General features: G+C 41.0%; 1 protein-coding gene across 3 annotated transcripts in view; it reads right to left on the bottom strand.

Annotated features, from left to right (window-relative positions):
- The window catches only part of SSX2IP (SSX family member 2 interacting protein), a 28,156-nt gene extending 13,680 nt beyond the window's left edge, over nucleotides 1-14,476 (bottom strand). The window contains exons 1-8 of one of the 3 annotated variants that reach the window (XM_054980520.1): nucleotides 14,389-14,476; nucleotides 7,287-7,419; nucleotides 6,454-6,617; nucleotides 6,068-6,268; nucleotides 3,932-4,042; nucleotides 2,699-2,834; nucleotides 1,737-1,812; nucleotides 1,242-1,425 (exon numbers count right to left, since the gene is read on the bottom strand). In XM_054980520.1, the coding sequence (XP_054836495.1) occupies nucleotides 1,242-1,425; nucleotides 1,737-1,812; nucleotides 2,699-2,834; nucleotides 3,932-4,042; nucleotides 6,068-6,268; nucleotides 6,454-6,617; nucleotides 7,287-7,329 (915 nt within the window). In that variant the 5' untranslated portion in view covers nucleotides 7,330-7,419; nucleotides 14,389-14,476. Of the gene's footprint in view, nucleotides 1-1,241; nucleotides 1,426-1,736; nucleotides 1,813-2,698; nucleotides 2,835-3,931; nucleotides 4,043-6,067; nucleotides 6,269-6,453; nucleotides 6,618-7,286; nucleotides 7,420-9,272; nucleotides 9,354-14,252; nucleotides 14,342-14,388 lie in introns of those variants that run through there. The other 2 variants (XM_054980521.1, XM_054980522.1) reach the window with 2 other exon arrangements.
- Nucleotides 14,477-19,157: the final 4,681 nt, after the last annotated feature.

The following is a 19,157-nucleotide window of genomic DNA, read 5'->3' as shown; positions in this document are numbered from 1 at the left end:
GTCACCAGCACAGGTACCAGGCCCTGCAACAGACCCAGATGCCAGCTCTGCCCTTATATCTACCCAGGGAATACAATTACAGGACCCAATGGCATCAAGTACACTGTCTCTGGCTCTTACAGCTGCTCATCCTCCAATGTGATATATGCCCTCATGTGCCAACAATGTCTGCTCTGTACATTGGACAAACCAGCCAATCTCTACGCAAAAGAATAAATGGACACAAATCTGACATTAGAAATGGCAACGTCCAGAAACCAGTGGGAGAACACTTCAATCTACCAGGACATTCCATCAAAGACTTAAAGGTCACTGTAGTCCAACAGAAACCTTTCAAAAACAAAATCCAACAGGAAGCTACTGAATTGGAATTCATATGTAAATTTGACTCTGTCAAGCTGGGACTGAATAGGGACTATGAATGGTTATCTCATTTAACAGAGGTAACTGATTTCCTTAACAGAAGCAAACTGATCTCCATATCAGAAGGAGCTGTTTGCATCTCCATATCAGAAGGAGCTGTTTGCATCTACTCCGCCCTCCCCTCTCCTCCTCTGTATCTGATCAGTTTCTTTTTGCCCTCCATGCATCTGACGAAGAGAACTGTGATTCTCGAAAGCTTATGCTACAATAAAATTGGTTAGTCTTAAAGGTGCTACTGGACTCTTTTTGATTTTGCTACTACAGACTAACTCGGCTAACTCCTCAAGGAGTACTAATAATTTGCAGAACATTTTGAATATAAAGAGGAAGAGTTTCCAATATTCAGGAATACTTAGAATGTATTCTTAGAGGTAAGTCATGTCCTTCTACAAGGTATTCGCTTTTCTGTTTGCTATGAGGGGAAAAAATGAAACTAATAAAATTTAGCATTTACATACATTCACGGTTTAAAGCATTTCACACCCATGATCTCAACGTAATCCTTAAAACAGCCCTCTGAGGTAGGCCAGTTTTATCATTTCCCGTATCTGAAATGGGAAACTAAGGCTGAGAGAAAAACTTGCTTAAGACCACCCCATGAATTTGGGGAAGATGAGATATGAACCAGCGGCATCCTGGACCACAGCTTTGCCTCTTAGCCACAACACCACATCTGCTCATTTAACCTCATCCACCCAAGAAGTAACCCAACAAGTAGCTTGTGGAAGCTGAAATTCATTCCTGTTGAAAGTAGAGTTCAAGAAATCACATGCAACAGAAGCAATCATTGTTGTTAAAATAAAAATACAAACACGCACATTTACAGTTCCATTGCCATCTTCAGCCTTCTCTTTAGGTTTCTGTTTCTGTGGTGGAAGGAGAGAGATTATCTCCTTCTTCATTTGCTGCAGCAGCTTTTTGAGCTCAGCATTTTCCACAAGAAGCTGTTTTTGCCGCTGTTCGTACTCATTTAGGAGAACTTTGTACATTTCTTCTTCGTTCCTAAAAGCAGAAAAGTTAAAATAAATCTCTATCTGAAGTAATTCTGCAGAGGTAGCCACTGAGCCTGTGGCGGCAAAAAACAAACAAAAGCCTTGCAGTACTTTAAAGGCTAAGTCAAGTTTTTATCTGAAATGGCTCTAGACCATGAACATTTATGTTAAAACAACAGCTGGTTATTCTTTAAGATGACCCAAAACTTATCGTGTGTTGACATGCCATCAGATCAGGCAATTTTTTTTTTTGAAAAGTAGGATGAAGTTATTCTAAATAAATAATCGTGAGCAAGAATAGTTACACAATGAGAATCCTACCTAGCTTCTGTTTTTCCAGTTCTCCATCCACCTCGCTTGCCATCAACTCTCCCAACATAGTTTAGAACATCCATAGCTACAAGGAGAAAAAATTATACTCATTGAAGAAAAAAATAGACACAATTGTTTTAGTTGCACTATGGTTGTGACATTATGGGCTTCATCCAGACAGGACAGACATAAAGGACATCAGACAGCACCATTCTGATCCCATACAGTGCACTTCAAATAGTGCCCTCTCTAACATAAAAAGGTCCAGATCTCTTTACATGTTATTGATACCACTTTGTTGTTATTATTTTAAAACACTTTTAAAACAACAGTGGCAATGCTCTTGCCTCCATGGCAGAAAAGAGAACTGAGGGAGAATGCCCCGTCACTCTTGGTACTAATCTGACTTAAGGGGGATAAAGCTGCTAGAGGGGAGGAGAGAAAGGGCCTATAAGTGCTAAAGAGTTTCCCCACGGCTACCTTATGTAGTGCCCGATGTGGGAAGACAAAAAGAGAAAAAGTCCCAGAGAATGGAACAAATTGCTGACCTAGTCCACTTTTAGGTATATAAATAAATACTTTGTTAAGCCTGCAACAGATTCCCCCCCCCCCAAAGTCATCTCTCCCCCCTCCATATTCCCCTTTTTAAAGGAGATCTTTACAACTTGCACCCATCATCAGTGGCATCCCAGACTAGGGCTCTGCCTTCAGGCTGAATCCTTGGGAGGAGAGATCAATACTGTACTTTACCTCTTATGTCCATACATTTTAGACGTGGATATTCCAAAAAACAGTGTTCCCTGAAGCTTCAAGATGTGCTGCCACAATTAGCTATGAATTAGTCCTGGTTCACATAAGGGAATGAGGTGGCAGAGCACTGAAATGGCTGAAGGGAATCTAATAATCTCTCTCTCACTCTCTCTGTCACACACAAGAACACAAACTTGCTGCAAGAGATCTCTAAGACGTACCAAGTTTTTTATCTTTTTTGTTCATGAGCAGCTGGTGAAAACGTTCTTTCAGTTTGTTGTATTCTCTCTCTTTTCTCTTCATATCATGATTGTACTGGGTAGCTCGACTTGCAACTATGTTCTGTAGCTTCTGCACCTGCAAAAATACCATCATTATAAAAAGCTTACTCAAATTAAACTGGTCCTCTCTCTAATAAGAAACCTGCATAGGATCAGCAACTATGCCAGTATCAATAATTATGCAATAACCAAGGAATTCCAAGGATTAACACAAGCAGATGTTAACATCAGAAAGTTAAGATGCTAGTAATTACAAGGAGTGTGATTAAAGGCTTTTTACGTGAGCAGCTCCCTCAGATAATCATCCTTCAACCTAGATCTCTTGGTTGGTTATAGGTTCAAGGGGTGAATCAGAGGTTGAAAGAGAAGGGAAGAGTCAAAATCTAGTGTTTATTACTTATGAAGCTACTATTATATCTTTAAAAAAAACAGAAAAGTCCTTCCCATTGCCTGCCGCATGAGATTTTTTAATTGTACATGTTAGAGATCGAGCCTGGGACTTTTGTATACAAAGAAAGTGCTCTACCTCTAAGCCATGGCTCCTCTCTCCAACTACCACAAGAGAAATTTTAGGGGCTCTTAACATTTTTGGCAAGTCTGATCTTTGCTGGAAGTGTGTTAAAGCAAAGGGTGCCATAGTACGTATGTGGTGGGGCTGTAAATTGGTTCAATGATTTTGGAATACGGTACACAAAGAAATCAGAGGCAGGCAATGGCAAACCAGCTGTTAACCTCTTGCCATGAAAACCCACTAGGGGTCACCATAAGTCAGTTATGACTTGAGGGCACTCTCCACCACACAAAGAAATAATTAACGTGGTAGGATATGTTTTTGATCTACTTGTTTGGGGAGGTATCAGTGGGAATTTAAAATAACATAGTAGTTTGCAGCAATTATTGTAGCAAGAATAATGCTGGCCCAGGTTTGGAAATAACCACCAGTGCACAGTGTTCAGAGTAGCTTAAAATAGATATATGACATGAGAAATCACAAGGTGTACATGGGCATTCGTGGCAAATTCACCTGCCATATAAGATCACACAAGACTTTAGTTTGGACAAGTTTCAATAGTCCTTCCCTTAGTGGACTCCCTATAAAATGAAACATGACCAATGCTTAAGAAAGCCTCACAGCCCAAAGGGACAATTTTCACAAAGTACAGGCTAACTAACCTCATCCTTTTCGTTTTTGAGTAATAGGTGCAAATTTCTATTCTTGCACTGCAGTTGTCTATCTCTTTCTTGAAGCCCAACTGTTTCTCTTCTAGAGGTTTCCAGTTGTTCCTATTAAAAAAGGCAAAAAAAAAGCATCTGCAACTTAAAATTTACCAGAAATGGATGATGCATATTGGCTACTAATAAGAACTTTGGCATTTTAGAACATTAGCGTACCAACTCCGCTCACAGGTCAAACTGAATAGCATCTACATTTCTTCCCTGCTTGACTGCAGTTATTCAATTTCAACTTGCCACCTACAATGCCACCTGGGGAGAGGAGGGATTACCCCCAGATGAGCATCTGCATGTGCCAATTTGTGCTTTCCACATGGCAGTTTATTCAAGGACAATGCCACATGCAATCTACAAAGCACTGCATTAGCACAATGCTAGAGGAGCTCCACGTACAGCAATCCATTTAATGGATAATGTAAGATCTGTTATCACTCTAAGGCTTGCAAAGGAACAACAAGAGCCACACGGGCAGACATGTACAATGAAGACAGAACTGCGCAGTATTAAAGAGAAAGCTGCAGGTATGTCCACCATACCATTACTCTCAATGAAGTGTCATACTACGAAGGCTGCCTGTACAGAATGATCTTTCTCTTAGCTTTAATGAGACAGCCACAGCACAGGAATGAACAACCCAACTTCAGCAACTCTGAAAGAACTGTGTAACTGCATTGGTTGGACGCTTGCATGGATTAAGTAAATGGAGCTTGGAATGTTTAACCTGGAGAGGAGATGACAGAGAGGTGATATGATAACCATCTTCAAGCTCTTGAAGGGCTGCCATATAGATGATGGTGCGAAGTTGTTTTCTGCTGCCCCAGAAGGTCGGACCAGAACCAACGGCTTGAAGTTAAATCAAGAGTTTTCGACTAAACACCAGGAAGAACTTTCTCACAATTAGAGCAGTCCCTCAGTGGAATAGGCTTCCTCAGGAGGTGGTGGGTGCTCCTTCTTTGGAGGTTTTTAAGCAGAGGCTAGATGGCCATCTGAAAGCAATGCTGGTTCTGTGAACCTGGGCAGATCATGAGGGGGAGGGCAGAATGGGTTACATCAGTGCTTAGTTCTCGTAGCCCTTCTTACATGCCCAGGGTAATGCCGATTGTCACCTTGGGGTCAGGTAGCAATTTTTCACAGGCCAGTTTGGCTAGGGATCCTGGAGCTGTTTTCAAAATCAAAAAGAGTCCAGTAGCACCTTTAAGACTAACCAATTTTATTGTAGCATAAGCTTTCGAGAATCAAGTTCTCTTCGTCAGATGCATGGTACGGAAACTGGTCAAATATAGAAGAGGAGGGGGAGGAGGGGAGGAGAGAGAAGATGCAATTAGGGGGTGAGAGCGAAGATGCAACCAAAACATTCCTTTGCTAGTAAATGTAAACATCTCCTTTTGGTGTGGAGATCAGTTGGCTTGTGTGAGGCTTCAAAGGAGTTTGCCGTGTTAGTTTGTAGTCCTCTGGAGCTGATTTGTCATCTTCTGGGCATGAAGCAGGGATTACTGGGGCAGTCGGGGGGGGGGGGCGGTAGTTCTGAATTTCCTGCATTGTGCAGGGGGTTCGACTAGATGATCCTAGAGGTACGTTCCAACCCTATGATTCTATGAAATGAAGAATTAATCACTTTTGCTTAAACAAACATATAATCTTATGTCGAAGTCACTATATTACTTTTGAATCAGACACACTCTGTCAAGATTGTACAGAAAACTGACTGCTTGCTTCCACAAAAGAGGTCAGTCTGACTGGCAGCCACACTAATAAGGTCAGAGACCAGTCAGTCTCTCATAATCAAGTAAAGCAGATTTAAAGTTTTAACTTCTAGGCTGGCCTCAGGCTTTAGTTGATTAGACATTAATTACAAGGGTACTAATGACCAATTCCTGTACGTCTGTGTAGAGAGCGTGCCTGAAACAAACATTTGGGTATGGGAGAAAGATTATCGTGAGGATAAGATAGGGAAGGAAGAACCTTGTCCGCCACCCTGAGCTGTTGAGTAGAAGGACAGGATAAAAAGATGCTAGACCGACAGATATCAAAAGGTACCACTGGACTCAAATCCAGGTACCAAAAATGCTATTGTACCTTTAGTTTAGCATAGCAGTTCTGCAGATGGTCCATGTCACTGCTCAGTTTGAGATGCTGAGTTTCTGCTTCTTCCCGAGTTCGAAGATGCCGGCGCTGAAGCTGGAGTAGTTCATTCATACAGTTTAAAACTGATACTACATGCAACTCTTTACCTTTGGAGTCAGCATAAAGTGAAGGGAATCCAAGTGTGGTCAGCTCCTATCGCAGGAGAGAGAAGCTATTTAAAACCAATCCCTCTTCCCAGACTGAACTTCTAATAACTTTCAGATAAGCAACAAATCCCATGACCCCTAATGCCACTAAGGAGGCAAGCAGGGGGAGGGTATTCCAAGAGAGCTCCTCTGCATTAAAAAAATTTGGATTTTATCAACCAGTTGATTTACCATATTAAGATAGGAGAGGCTCTGTTCAATATTCTCATCTGTGCAGAAGGCACTGGAAAAGCTGTGTGTGCTTTCGGACAAAGGCAGTGGTGAGCTTAGAACATGTATACTTAAACTTGAGGGGGACATCTTTTTGGCTGAGGTATACCAAGGAATATTGTTATCTAAGGGAAAAAAATACACAAAGCAGATCAGGCTTAGAACCACTCATTACTGTAAGTTTTACACAGTAAAGAACAGAAACTTCAGAAGGTCACTGTCAGCTAAACAGTTTAGAATCATTTAGCTATGGTGATTATTTAGCAAATTATTTATCAGAACAATTTCAAAACATTCCTGGGGCTCAAGCTTGCTATGAACCTTCACACTTGATTAAACAATGAACTTACTTATACTTCTTCCATATAGTCAACACGGAGGTTTTATGACTTTATTGCACTTTATTTTACTTTGAGCAACCTTGGAAAACTTATTATACCAAGGCAACCTATACATTTGTTCAATAGAATAAGTATTAGTGATACAGTTTTTTTTTAAAATCATGTATTTTATGGCAGACCTTCCTTTTGTTCAGAACACTTAAGCGTACTATTAGATATAACCCAAGTGCTAGTCAAAATAAGTAATATATACAGAAGGATGTATTACAGTTCTGCAAAAGCCAGCATTTACAACACAATACATTATAAAGCGGCACCATTCTGCATTTCCATTCTGAAAAACTTGTTGAGTATTTATAAACTAGTAATTAATAAATGGTTCATAAACAGGTAGCTAGTTATTTCCCGGCATTAAACACACCCACATTTCATCTTTTGACTTCAATAATTTACCTGGTAACTGTGCTGGCACTGCAATAGTGTTCCAATCTCCCATAGCAACAAATGCATCCAGAGTACCTGATCGACTGCTTCAGCAGAGAAGCATGAGGGCCACTGTGGGTTAAACCTCCTACGTAAGCATGTCCTAAAATAGAAAGAATGTTTTAGATTAATTAATTTAATTCAAACTGGCGTCGAAAGCAGGCGTAGAAGACATTATATTTCTTTAAAGCCTTTTTTTCTGGATTTTTAGATTCAAATGACTAGACAAAAACTTGAAAATGTGTTTCTGAACAATAGATACTTCAATCTGCAATAGTTAGGCAAATTTCAAATTCAAAACAAGGTTTTAGCTCCGTGCCAAGAGAACTGACAAGGCAATTTAATGCAATTTGTCATCTGTGTTTATCAGTCAGTACATGACGAGGATGCTTCTATGACCATTATATGGGTTTTATAACTCAGAAGCTAATCAAAAACATGCAATGTCATCTCACAGCGTCTCCCTGTGTTTATCATATTGTGAGAAAAATACAAAATAACATTTAGATGATCAATATTTAGTACCTCCTATAACAGCAGACAATGTAAAAGAAAAAAATACTTCCAGCCTGGATCAAAAGGGGCAGTTATGCTGGCATACTGGTACTTTCAGGGGCATAGGAGAGGAGGTTGATTTTCACCAATTAGTTCCTTCTACTGTGGACCCCCATTCCCCTCCCATGCCTTTCCTGAGGGTTCTTTTAATCCTCCAGGAGCAAAATTTGAAGGGGCTGTTGCTGGATGAAGGAGGTGGGGAAGTCCTGCCCAGCTAATTTCTCTTCACTGGTAGTAGTGCTTTGGATCCAACCTAATGTTTATGGGGATCAAGATATCATGCAAATGAATACCTTGGCAAAAATACGTATTTTTACTACAAATGTATTAGGCATGTGTTTAAAATATTTTGAGCCCTTCAGAACTGAAAGGATTCCTTACCCTGCTACTTTACATCTTACTATTTTAAATATACTATTCTAAAAATAGATGTCACTATCACCCTGAGGACCAGCTCAGTCATTGTTTTTAAGAAAGAAATCTGGCACAGGTTGAGCTTTCAAATGATTTCTGAATTTCTACCACAGTGAGAACATGGCTATACTGGGATTAGCGGGATGTAGTTTGTTCCCGACAACTAATCTTCTCTCCAGTGAATAATGGAGAATTTTGGCCTCATCAGCAGAGAGAGGATGTTCTAACATTCATAAATTATATGTGTTGAACTCTCTTCTGAAAGTAACAAGTACACCAGCTTCTTGTCAGGCTAAAACTCCATATACATTCTAGTAGTTATATTAGTTTGTTGCAACAAGAACAATAGGTGTACCTGAACTACATACTCAAACTGGTATGGAACTAATAAACCAGTCATGTCTTCCTCCAAAGATTTTTGGGAAATGTAGTTTGGTGAGGAGCTAACAATACAGATCCTAGTCTCTTTACAGTACTCTAGTTTATTGGGGGGGGGGGAAGGCTATGACTATTTACAGTTTAATTATGCAACACAGGTAAATCAAAAGAGTTCTGTGCTATCTAAAATACTAGCACATTCATTATGGCATTCTTGAGCTTCTGTAGGCCATGCCTTGCTTTTTCAGGGAAGTAAATCTTTTATCTGTTAAAGTTCACTACTGTCAGTGGTCTGACCACTTCCTTTTCTCCCTTTCAGTCTATTCTACATCCAGGATATCTGGACCTGCTAGGACCAACAGTAAAGTCACAACAAACTCTAGCAGAATCTTCAAAAGGCTTGGTTTAATAAAGAGGCACCTTACATGAGTAAAGCCAGAACATACTTGTGCCAGCTGACCAAATATTAATAATTCACAGCAGCACTAATATACTTTAACTCTTTCTAATCTGACATATAGTGGGTTTTCAAGAACAAAACATACACATCTCATTATATACTGATGGATGAGGACAGCAAGTGACAGAACAGCTAGCAAATCTACTCACCATATGGCCACCTTGAAAAAGTCTCCTCAGTTTCAACCTGAACACAAGCAGCAGGACTAGACACACTGATCTTTAGATCTTGATCAGTAATATGGGGCAGAAAATTTTCCAATGTTATACTTTTCCATGAAAAAAATTCTGGCCCACCTATGCAAATATAGTCTCCATTTATCTATAGTTGTCAGGGCTGTTATGTTGCAAATCAATGATGTTAGGTAGGCTAAATGTAGGCTATCAAGCATGGGCAAACCCCAGTGCTTGTACATGGTGTATTTGCCTTCTTTTGCTAAATTTAAATATTTTAATTATTTACTTAAATTGGAATCAGAAAAATTTTCCAATTATAACTTTCCCAGGCAAACCACATCACTGATCTCAACGATGTGTGCAGATCTCATCTTTCCACCAAAACAAGGAAAATCTGTGAGCATGGAGACTCTTAAGTACACAAAAGCAAGTGCAGAACACTGGGCAGCACTGCCCAAGTAAGAAGCATGGACATTCCACAGAGGCCCAATTATCACCCTGGAAGCAAGGAGAGTTGTAACACGGTGATTTTTATGCCTATTACCACATCTGAATGTGGCCAAACCCATTTCATTTGGGGTCTATTCTTATGAATATAACCCCGTGATGCAGCACACAGCGATAACACTGAGACACAAACTAGCCCCCTGAGGTGAGCAAACACCACCTTATACCACCTATGTGGGACCACAGCCACAGTCACCGTGTATAATTGACAAAGCAAAAATAATCATTGGGTGACATGTCAAAAGTCTTATAAATCAATCGAGAATTTATAACGACCCAAATCTATTCCTACCAGTCACTTCACCTCGTGAGGCAGATATACTCTGATATAAAGTGACCTGGAGAGGAGAATGGACTATAGTTGAAGAGAGAAATGCTCTTCTTTTCCCAGCATGCCAATACTGTTTGAATGAAAGTATATTTAGGTAGTGCAAAATTCATTCTGTCAGATAGTATTTAGCTCATTTGTTTTGTGCTATCTGAAATAACTTGCAATTTTAAGGAAAAGCCAGGACATTACTGGTTCACACAGCTGCCTCATATTTTTCTGGTGGATGCTTGAGAATTCATCCAGGAACAAGTATCTGTAGATAGGTAAGCACTGTTTAACTGTGGGATTATTTACTTTCTTCATTTACACTTGGCCTTTCTCCCTAGTGGGACACAAAATGGCTTATATCATTCTCCTCTCCTCCATTTTATCCTCATAACCATCCTGTGTGCAACTGGAAAGCATGCAGAGAATTATATTGCAGTGAAATTACCAGAAGTACAAGACAACAGAAAAATTATTCCTCTGCAAAGTGTTGAATAAAAATTGATCTGTAAACTTCAGGGTGATTTAATTTCTTCCTTAGCTAAAATCAGTCATGTGGTTTAGGTTTAACAAGCAACCAACTACTGAAGAACTCTTCTCAACAGCACACTCATGACTTTGTGACATTGTGAAAATAACTGCTGCTTTTAGAATTAATTGACTGAAGGCAAATAGATGTCTGCAGCACTTCAGGACAATTGCATTACACCAGCTGGCCTCTCAGTACCACATACTATATCATCTCAAAAGCCCAAGATGTTATACACCAGCTCTTTTCCTTCTCAAATTATTTTATCCCACTTTTCTCTAAAGGACCACAGACAGATTTCAGAAACATACTTATATTTAAAAAACATACTGATTCACGTATTGCAACAAATTCAATAGGCTTTTATGAAACAAATGGCAGCAGTGTCACTGGCACAGAAAAAAAACAGTGCCATAAAACAGCAACAACATGGCTGGTAGAAGAAAACTGTCTTTTTCTAAAAATTGATTAAGATAGGGCCTTGTAACCTCTTTGGACAAGCCATTCCTTAAGACTGGGGCAACAAAGCAGAAGATGTTTAAATGAGATAAAAGAGGGTCACCTACTTCTACAGGAAGGAACCACAAGAACTGACACGAGGAGCACCATGTACACTGCTCCTATATGGAGAAGTTATCCTTGAGTAGCACCAGATACTTCGCATAAGAAAGTTTAAATTATTTTCCCATGCTGAGGCAAAGCATCTAAATAGTCAACACTAGTTAACTTATTCCAAATCTGCAGTATTAACACCTACTTCAAAGATCAGCTTTTGTGTGAGCATCTCATCAAAAGATACTACCCATAACTAGAAATGACACTGTTAAGAACAAACTGTAAAGGGAGTTTATAAAAGCTTAAGCCTTTCATTTGGACAATAATCCCCTCTGTAGACTGCAACATTACCCTGATGTGGCCACAGAAGTTCAAGTTTACAATTCTGTGCCTAATCTTAAAAGTAATTTTGCTTTACAAGGCAGGAACTAGACTATTGGGGAGGGGAGGAGAGACAAACTTTAACAGAGTCAAGAAGCAGTGGGTGTACAAACTTTTTAATACCTTATAGCCAATCTTTGTTTTGATATGAGATAATATGCAACACCCCAAAAAGTTAGGGAGCCCTTTGGACTTGTTGGTGAGTAAACATTAGTATCATTCATGTTTATCCTTCTTTCCTTTGTAGCCCTGGCCCTTCATATCTATAGGACCATCTCTCTCTCTATGCTCTGCAACATCAGCTCTCGCTCATCTGAACAGGGCCTTCTGCAGGTGCCACCCTAAAGCTGGGCAAAATCAACAGCTGCCCATACACATGCATTCTCTGTGGTGGCCCCACCTTAAGAAACAGACTGCCTGAAAAGTCAGATTTGCTCCCACTCTCTTGGCTTTCCACAAACTTTGCAAAACTGAATTATTCAGGAGAGATTTTTAAAACACAGGTAATAGAGCTGTGCTGTAAGGAAATGGTTCGAAGAGATGCTTTGATAAAGGGATAAAGACTAACAAACAATACTACTGTGTATTGCCTGTTGCTGCAAGTATGCTCCTACTGGGTAGTTTCCATGTTGTTTAATATGTCGTGGTAAATTGCTTAAGTTTTGCTTCAGCACTGTTTCAGCTCTCTATAAGATTTCTGCTTGTTTTCAATCCATACCCTATTGTTTACTGAATGTCCCCTGCTTTTGATTATATTGACTCACAATGTGTAATCGGTCTTGAGTCTCAGTGAAAAAGGCAAACTATATACATAAATAACATAAATTTTAAAAACTAGATACCACTACTAACACAGCATAAAATCTTGAATTTTGTTGAAAGTCAGCAGCACAAAAATACATTTTTCCACTATTGTTAAGAAACCTACCATCATAAAGGTAGGTCACTGCCACAGTAATACAGGACACATCATGTTAAAATGTCATGCTCATGCTCAATCAGAAGAATACACAGCCTGGATATCGCTGGGTTATATCTTTTTCTCACCAAAGAACTTGCCAAGTAGTGCCTAAACTGGAGCCCCTTAAAATCATCCTTCACTGCTCACACAAGGAAATAAAAAACAACAAACTGATAATCCCCCCCACCCCCGACGCGCAACCTGTACTCTGGACAAGAGGCAACTGTCAGGGCAGAGTATGGGGAAACAGAATGGTTTCCAGTTAGCAAAGGTGTCAGACAAGGATGCACATTATCTCTCTACCTGTTCAACCTCTATGCAGAGTATATCATAAGAAAAACTGGATTACATCTAGAAGGTACCATGAAAATTGACAGAAGGAATATTAACAATTTGAGATATGCAGAAGACACCACACTACTAGCAGAAAACAGTGAAGACTTGAAACAACTACTGATGAAGGTTAAAGGAGAAAGCGCCAAAGCAGGATTACAGCTGAACATAAAGACAAAAGTAATGACCACTGAGGAAATATACAATTTTAAAGTTGACAATAAGGAAATTGAAATCGTTCAAGATTTTCTATTCCTTGGCTCCATCATTAACCCAAAGGGAGACTGCAATGAAGAAATCAGGAGAAGATTGAGACTTGGAAGAGCGGCTGTGAGGCAGCTAGATAATATTCTTAAAGATAAAGATGTCTCTGTGAACCAAGACCAAGATAATCCAGACTATGGTATTCCTCACTGCCATGTATGAATGTGAAAATTGGACTACGAAGAAAGCTGACAGGAAGAAAATTTATTCATTTGAAATGTGGTGCTGGAGGAGAGTTTTGTGGATACTAGGGACAGCCAGAAAGACAAATAAGTGGGTACTAGATCAAATCAAGCCTGAATTCTCCCTATAAACTAAAATGACAAGACTAAGGCTATCATGCTTTGGTGACATCATGAGAACACAAGATTCTCTAGAAAAGTCAATAATGCTAGGAAAAGTGGAAGGCAGTAGGAAAAGAGGAAGCCCTAAAACGAGATGGCTTGATTCAATAAACGAAGCCACGTCCTCCAGTTTGCAGGATCTGAACAAGCCTGTTAATGATAGAACGTTTTGGAGCTCTTTCATTCATATGTCGCAGGCGACTTGACAGCAAATAACACACACAAACACCCGCACACACCATGACTCGTAACGATCTAGCATACGTTCCTGCCAGATCAAAAAACCCTGCCAGATCCACGCGCCAGTATTTTGATTTTAAAGCCCCCGCACCAAAATCAAAGGGAATAAATCGGGTCTCATTTCTTTATTAAAAATTTTAAAACCCACTCGGGTCACTCTGTGCTGACCAGGCAGATTAAGTGCCCCGCGCCCTCCAAAACAGCGGCGCATCGTCTCATGCCGTTGGAAAGGGAGCGAGGAGACCCCCCCACCCCGCCCCCAACAGAACCAGAGGAACGAGTAGGAAGCTGCGCCAGGTCAAGGCTTCCACGCCCCACCCGCTCAACGCCTCACAGACAGGGGCCTGCCTGCCTGTTCTCCTCCTCCCCCCACCCCTCCCTCAGGATGAAACGCCTCGAGCTCCAGCCCAGTCCCTCCAGCACGCGGACAAACTCTTCCTCCCCCTAAAAAGGCTGCCCTCACCCAAACCAGAAATGGCGTGAGAATACCTGCACCGCCCCCTTCCACGCGCCCGCTGCATACCTAAAACGGGAACTTTATTCTACCCCTTCAAAGAGCACGTGTGCTTCTACGACCCCCCACCACCACCAGCCTCCACGTGTACATGCGTTGCTTCCTGCCCCTCACTAGCCGCACGAGTGCTCCCCCTCCCCCGCACCTGCTGCTGCGGAGGGGGCGGGACAAACCGGTGCCCGCGGCCCCGCCGGCGTTGGCGCTTAATCTCGGCGGCTTCAGCCTCCACTAACGCAGCCAACCGCCCCGGCCCCGCCCACGCGCTCCTCGCGGAATTACTCTCGCGCCCCGCCCCCTTCCCCTGCGGCGCCCTATTGGCCGTGCGGTTGCTAAGATACTTTTCAACAAGGGGCCTTGGAGAGGCGGCAGCTGCTGTCCCCTCCCCCCACCTGTTGTGGTCGTGCCCGGTTGTCTCGCGTGCTCGTTGCCATCCTCCCGCCTCTCAGCGGTGGAGTAGGGAAGGGAGTATGTTTGGCTTGGGGTGTGCAACAAGCGCGGCCAGGAAAAAGTAGCAGTCTGACCGGGCTGCTCTTGGACCGCTGGTAAATGTTTAACCTGCGAATGATGCTGTGGATGGCATAGAGGTCAAGAGGAGCTGTTGCTACAGAGTAAACGGGTTTTAAAAGGGACAGCTATGGAGGCCTCTTCAGAAACGGGCAATCCTAAATAGAGTTGCCACCTGCTTGGAGAAAAAATTGCTTCCACTAATAGAGGCTTAATTCTATGTTATTTACCAGGTGATGTTATTTACCTTCATGCCATGAAAAGCTTCAAATGTCCATTTCTGCGCATGAAGCCTTTATTAAACGGGCAGGGCATTTTTTTCCAGGCATGTTGGCAACCTAACTCAGGTAGAACATTGAGGTGACCCAACTTTCAAACTGTGGGTTTGAATGTTCTTGAATATTCAAACGTTCTTTAATATTAAAAAATGTTGCCAAACTAAAAACAAAAAACATCCATTTAGACTAACAGCTCTCTTTTAAAATAACATGTGACAATTATCTTTGAGAAAGGGAGTATAAGTATGCTGGGTAGCTGTGGGGAGTATATTATGTACCTGGTGGTACCTATTTGTTGGGAAGCAAATGATACTGTCATGCTAGCAACTGCAGTTTATAAGCTTGTCAGCACACACAAAAAGAGAGAAGTAAACACAGGCATTCTTCATTATGTCAGTTCAAAAGGTGCCATCAGATTCAGCAAGGCAACAGGTCTTTAGGCTTTTTTAAAATCAATGAAAGTACTTATATGATGCCCTCACACCCTTGGCATTCAAAACGGCAGGAAGAGATAAATTGCATTAATACCATTCTGGTCAGGAATGTGGCAGTGCAAGATGGACAGATGTGTAGGATGTAGATGCAAATACAACTTTAAGAAGAGTCTTGCCTTTTGAAAATGTGAGCAAACTATTTTGCTTGAATGCCAGTTTGCATAATGATAGCTAAATGATTTAGCACTATTTTTGTGTTATCTTTTAGGGCCATACAGAGAAAAGCAATTGCAAACCTCTTCTGCTTGTCTCATAGAAAGCCCCTTTGATGGAGTCACGGTGAATCAGTTGCAAGTTCTTTTTCTTAAGGCCATAATGTTATAGCTATAACGTTAGTGTTCTGAAAAAGTATTATCCCTTGAGGAATATTGTTTTCAGTCAGGTACAAATTTAATTGATTGATTCATATAACTACTTCACTAAGGTTTCTTTGTGTGACAAACTTATACTTCTATACATACTGTGCCATGTATTGGTTTTGGTAACCAATGTTATGCTTTCCATTGATTCACATAGGCCAGGACAGGCATAGGCAACCTCTGACACGTGCTAAACACCAACATGCTAGACTATTATACTCAACATGCAGGGTTTATTCTTCAACAAAGAAACCAAGGTGAGCCCTTGAATTGCTAGCAATGCTGCAGGGGCTCAGCTTACTCTGTGTGTCTGACCAGGTACAGTCCCAACACCCGCACCTTCATTTGCTGACATTTTGGAGGTGCCCTGGGGTAGGACTTCAGTCTTAAACCTTTGCAAAAGATGATGCTGGGGGGGGGGGTTGTCTGCTGTAGCCTGTGGTATCTGCTTTGTAGGATGCCACAACATTTCATCATCCCATAAGCCTAGACTATTTAACTTCTGCATGAAGCTGCTACATGAATTCATGAGGAGATCTGGGATAAAGTGTCCTCAATCTGCTAGTAATACTTATTCCACCTCTCCTTTTCATTGTACAAAGTGAAATGGTCTAGGTATCAAATTGTTGCTTGGAAGCTATTGGATTAGTGTGAACGGGCTGGAATTTAATCCAGAAAAGATGAAAATGTTGATGGATGGAATATCCTGATTTATTTGGGATGCTTATATACCTCTCCACCCCCCAACTCCAATAGCAATTTTCTTTATGAATTTTTGCTGGTTTAGTTAATTCATACTGTGGTTCTAGAGCATGCTTTTAGACTGCACATGTTTGGCTGGTTCATTAATGTATGCCTTATCTCAGGAGATCTCAATATACTAAGGAATGAAACAAACATATAAATTTGAATTTTTCTGGGTTACAAGGAAATACATATTTTGAACCAACCAGTTCTTGCTATCAGTCCTCATGAAAGTGAACTTCTTACTCTGTTAAAACACATCTTTTGTCTATGAAATCCCAATATTCCCATTTGAAGCCAGGATCAGAAATTCAGACCCTTCATAATCCCTATATTATGCTTTTAAAGTAGTCTTACTTCAGAAGTCCCTTATCTGCGGATGCTTTTGAATTTTGAAAATGTAATGAGTACCGCTATAAAATGGCTGTTATATATGGGAACATGGCCAACTACAAAATACTGCAGAGGCTGGGGTAAATCACATCATAGTGGAAGGTTCTGTGCCAAATGTCTTCTTATGATGGAGGCAGCTGTTTCTAAAGGCAAATAGGTGCTCCTTGTAGACGCAAATATCATGCCCCCATTCTGGACTCTTCTGAAGTACTTCCCGGCTGCTCTGATGAGAAGAAGGAAAGCCAAGAATAGCTTTGTGATTTAAGGAAAAGGTGCTTTGGGGAAGAAGAAAGTAGGTGCCGAGAAACACATCAACAGGCACCACATTGGGGGTCACTAGTCTAGTTACTATACAATCCTCCTATGCTGTTCCCGTCACTCAGATTTTGATTTTACTGATATGAGCAATTTTGCAGAGAACCAATCCTTTTCTATAAACAAATTCTGCAAATTATTTTTGTTAATAAGATAGCATACACAAATATTCTAAAGCAACATATTTTGATAAAATTAATGCTCACAACATGTACTTGAAAAGTAAGAAAAATGTGACACGTTAATCCACTCTGGAGTCTTCTGAGGCTGAGGTTATTAAGAAAGATACTCAACTGATGAAATTAGTGAAATGATTTAAGAAAACCGTATAACCCTAGGGAAAAAAGTTGCTTTCAGCACCTGTGTTATGTTCTGTGGACTGTGGATCAATGGAATTTGCAAAAGTGTCTGCAGTTTTACTGTGTTCCTATTACAGCTCTAGAGATTACATATATGTGCTCCTAAAAGAAAATGTATACATTGATTGGATGGGATGCTTAATACTACAATAATACCAATCTCCTGGAATGGATACTTGATTTTAAATGCTTTTGCTCTTTAAACCTGTTACCTTTGCTGATAGCTATTTGTGAAATTCTGCCCTAACAGTGTGACCCATTTGCCCTACTATGTATCTGTCAAGACAGTATAACCTGATTGCTTCCCAACAAAGTTGTGAAAGACAAACAGTTCACTGTGGTAGTTGTGCAATGGTATGGTAGAAGCGTTACCTGAAGTGGTCTCCTTGCATAAATATGATTTATGGGGGGAATTAGCTCGCAAGGAAGACAGCTACATGAAAGGCGGTAACTGGGATCGAATCACCTGTGTGTACGGGGTCCCAATTCCCCAATAAGCCAAGCGAGTCTGGGGTTCAAATCCAACAATAACTTTTATTAAAGAGACAGAACTTCATGCACATACACAGCAATTACTGGGGGAAATATCCAGACACACACACACACAGTCTTAAGAAATAAAGTCAGAGAATTGGAATAGAGTAAGAGGGAGTAATTATATCCACCTATCCTGGAGCAGGGGGTCCAGTCCACGTTAAGGAAGAGAGTAGCTTCAAATGCCAGCATCCTTGGCCAAGAGTGCAAGAGACGGAAGTGACCCTAAGGGAGAAGCCAGGAAGCTTGCACGATTTGAATGGGGCCAGGGCCCTACCTTTATAGGCAAAATGTGCCCTGAGGTGGAGGAGAGTCCCCCTGGCATTTAGGACGAAGAGTTTAATGGTCGGTTCCTGAGTGTAACAAAAGATTTGAGTACTTTGATTAATAGCTGCCGGGGTGCGTGAATAGGAAGGCAGAACTGGCCGGTTAGCTGGAAGAATACACTGGAGCTAGGTTGATAGTTTTAGGTGGGGAGTACAATATCCCAGGAATGGCTGTATATACTTATGAATGCCATTTGATCAGCTCCTCAATCACGGATAGGAAATCTCATCACAGAAGGAGGGAAAGGAATGTGCTAAGTGGAGGTGGCGCTACGAGTCCTTTATTGCTCTGGGCCTTCTGGAGCTTGGGTGGATAGCAAGTTCCATGCGGCATTCCTTACATGCCTGGTTCTCCAGGGCAGGATCTGGCAACGACAGGGGCTCTCTAGTGGCTGTGCTGCAGCCATCTTAAACTCCAGAGGCTTGTATACTTTTAATATGAGCAGCCATATAAAAACTGCTATTAAAATGGTGGAGGCCGGGCTGACTGCTCATAGAAGCATTCTTTTCTAACTAGTGTGATCAGCTTACCCTAAAGTATAAAATTTGATTGCCCTTGTTACGATTCTTTGCAAAGCAAGGGATATTAATTCAATTCAGTTTGGACA

This window comes from Eublepharis macularius, chromosome 5 (genome assembly GCF_028583425.1).
Source record: "Eublepharis macularius isolate TG4126 chromosome 5, MPM_Emac_v1.0, whole genome shotgun sequence".
Classification (NCBI taxonomy): Eukaryota; Metazoa; Chordata; class Lepidosauria; order Squamata; family Eublepharidae; genus Eublepharis; species Eublepharis macularius.
The sequence above is the reverse complement of the archived record's forward strand: the minus strand, read 5'-3'. Positions and strand labels throughout refer to the sequence as shown.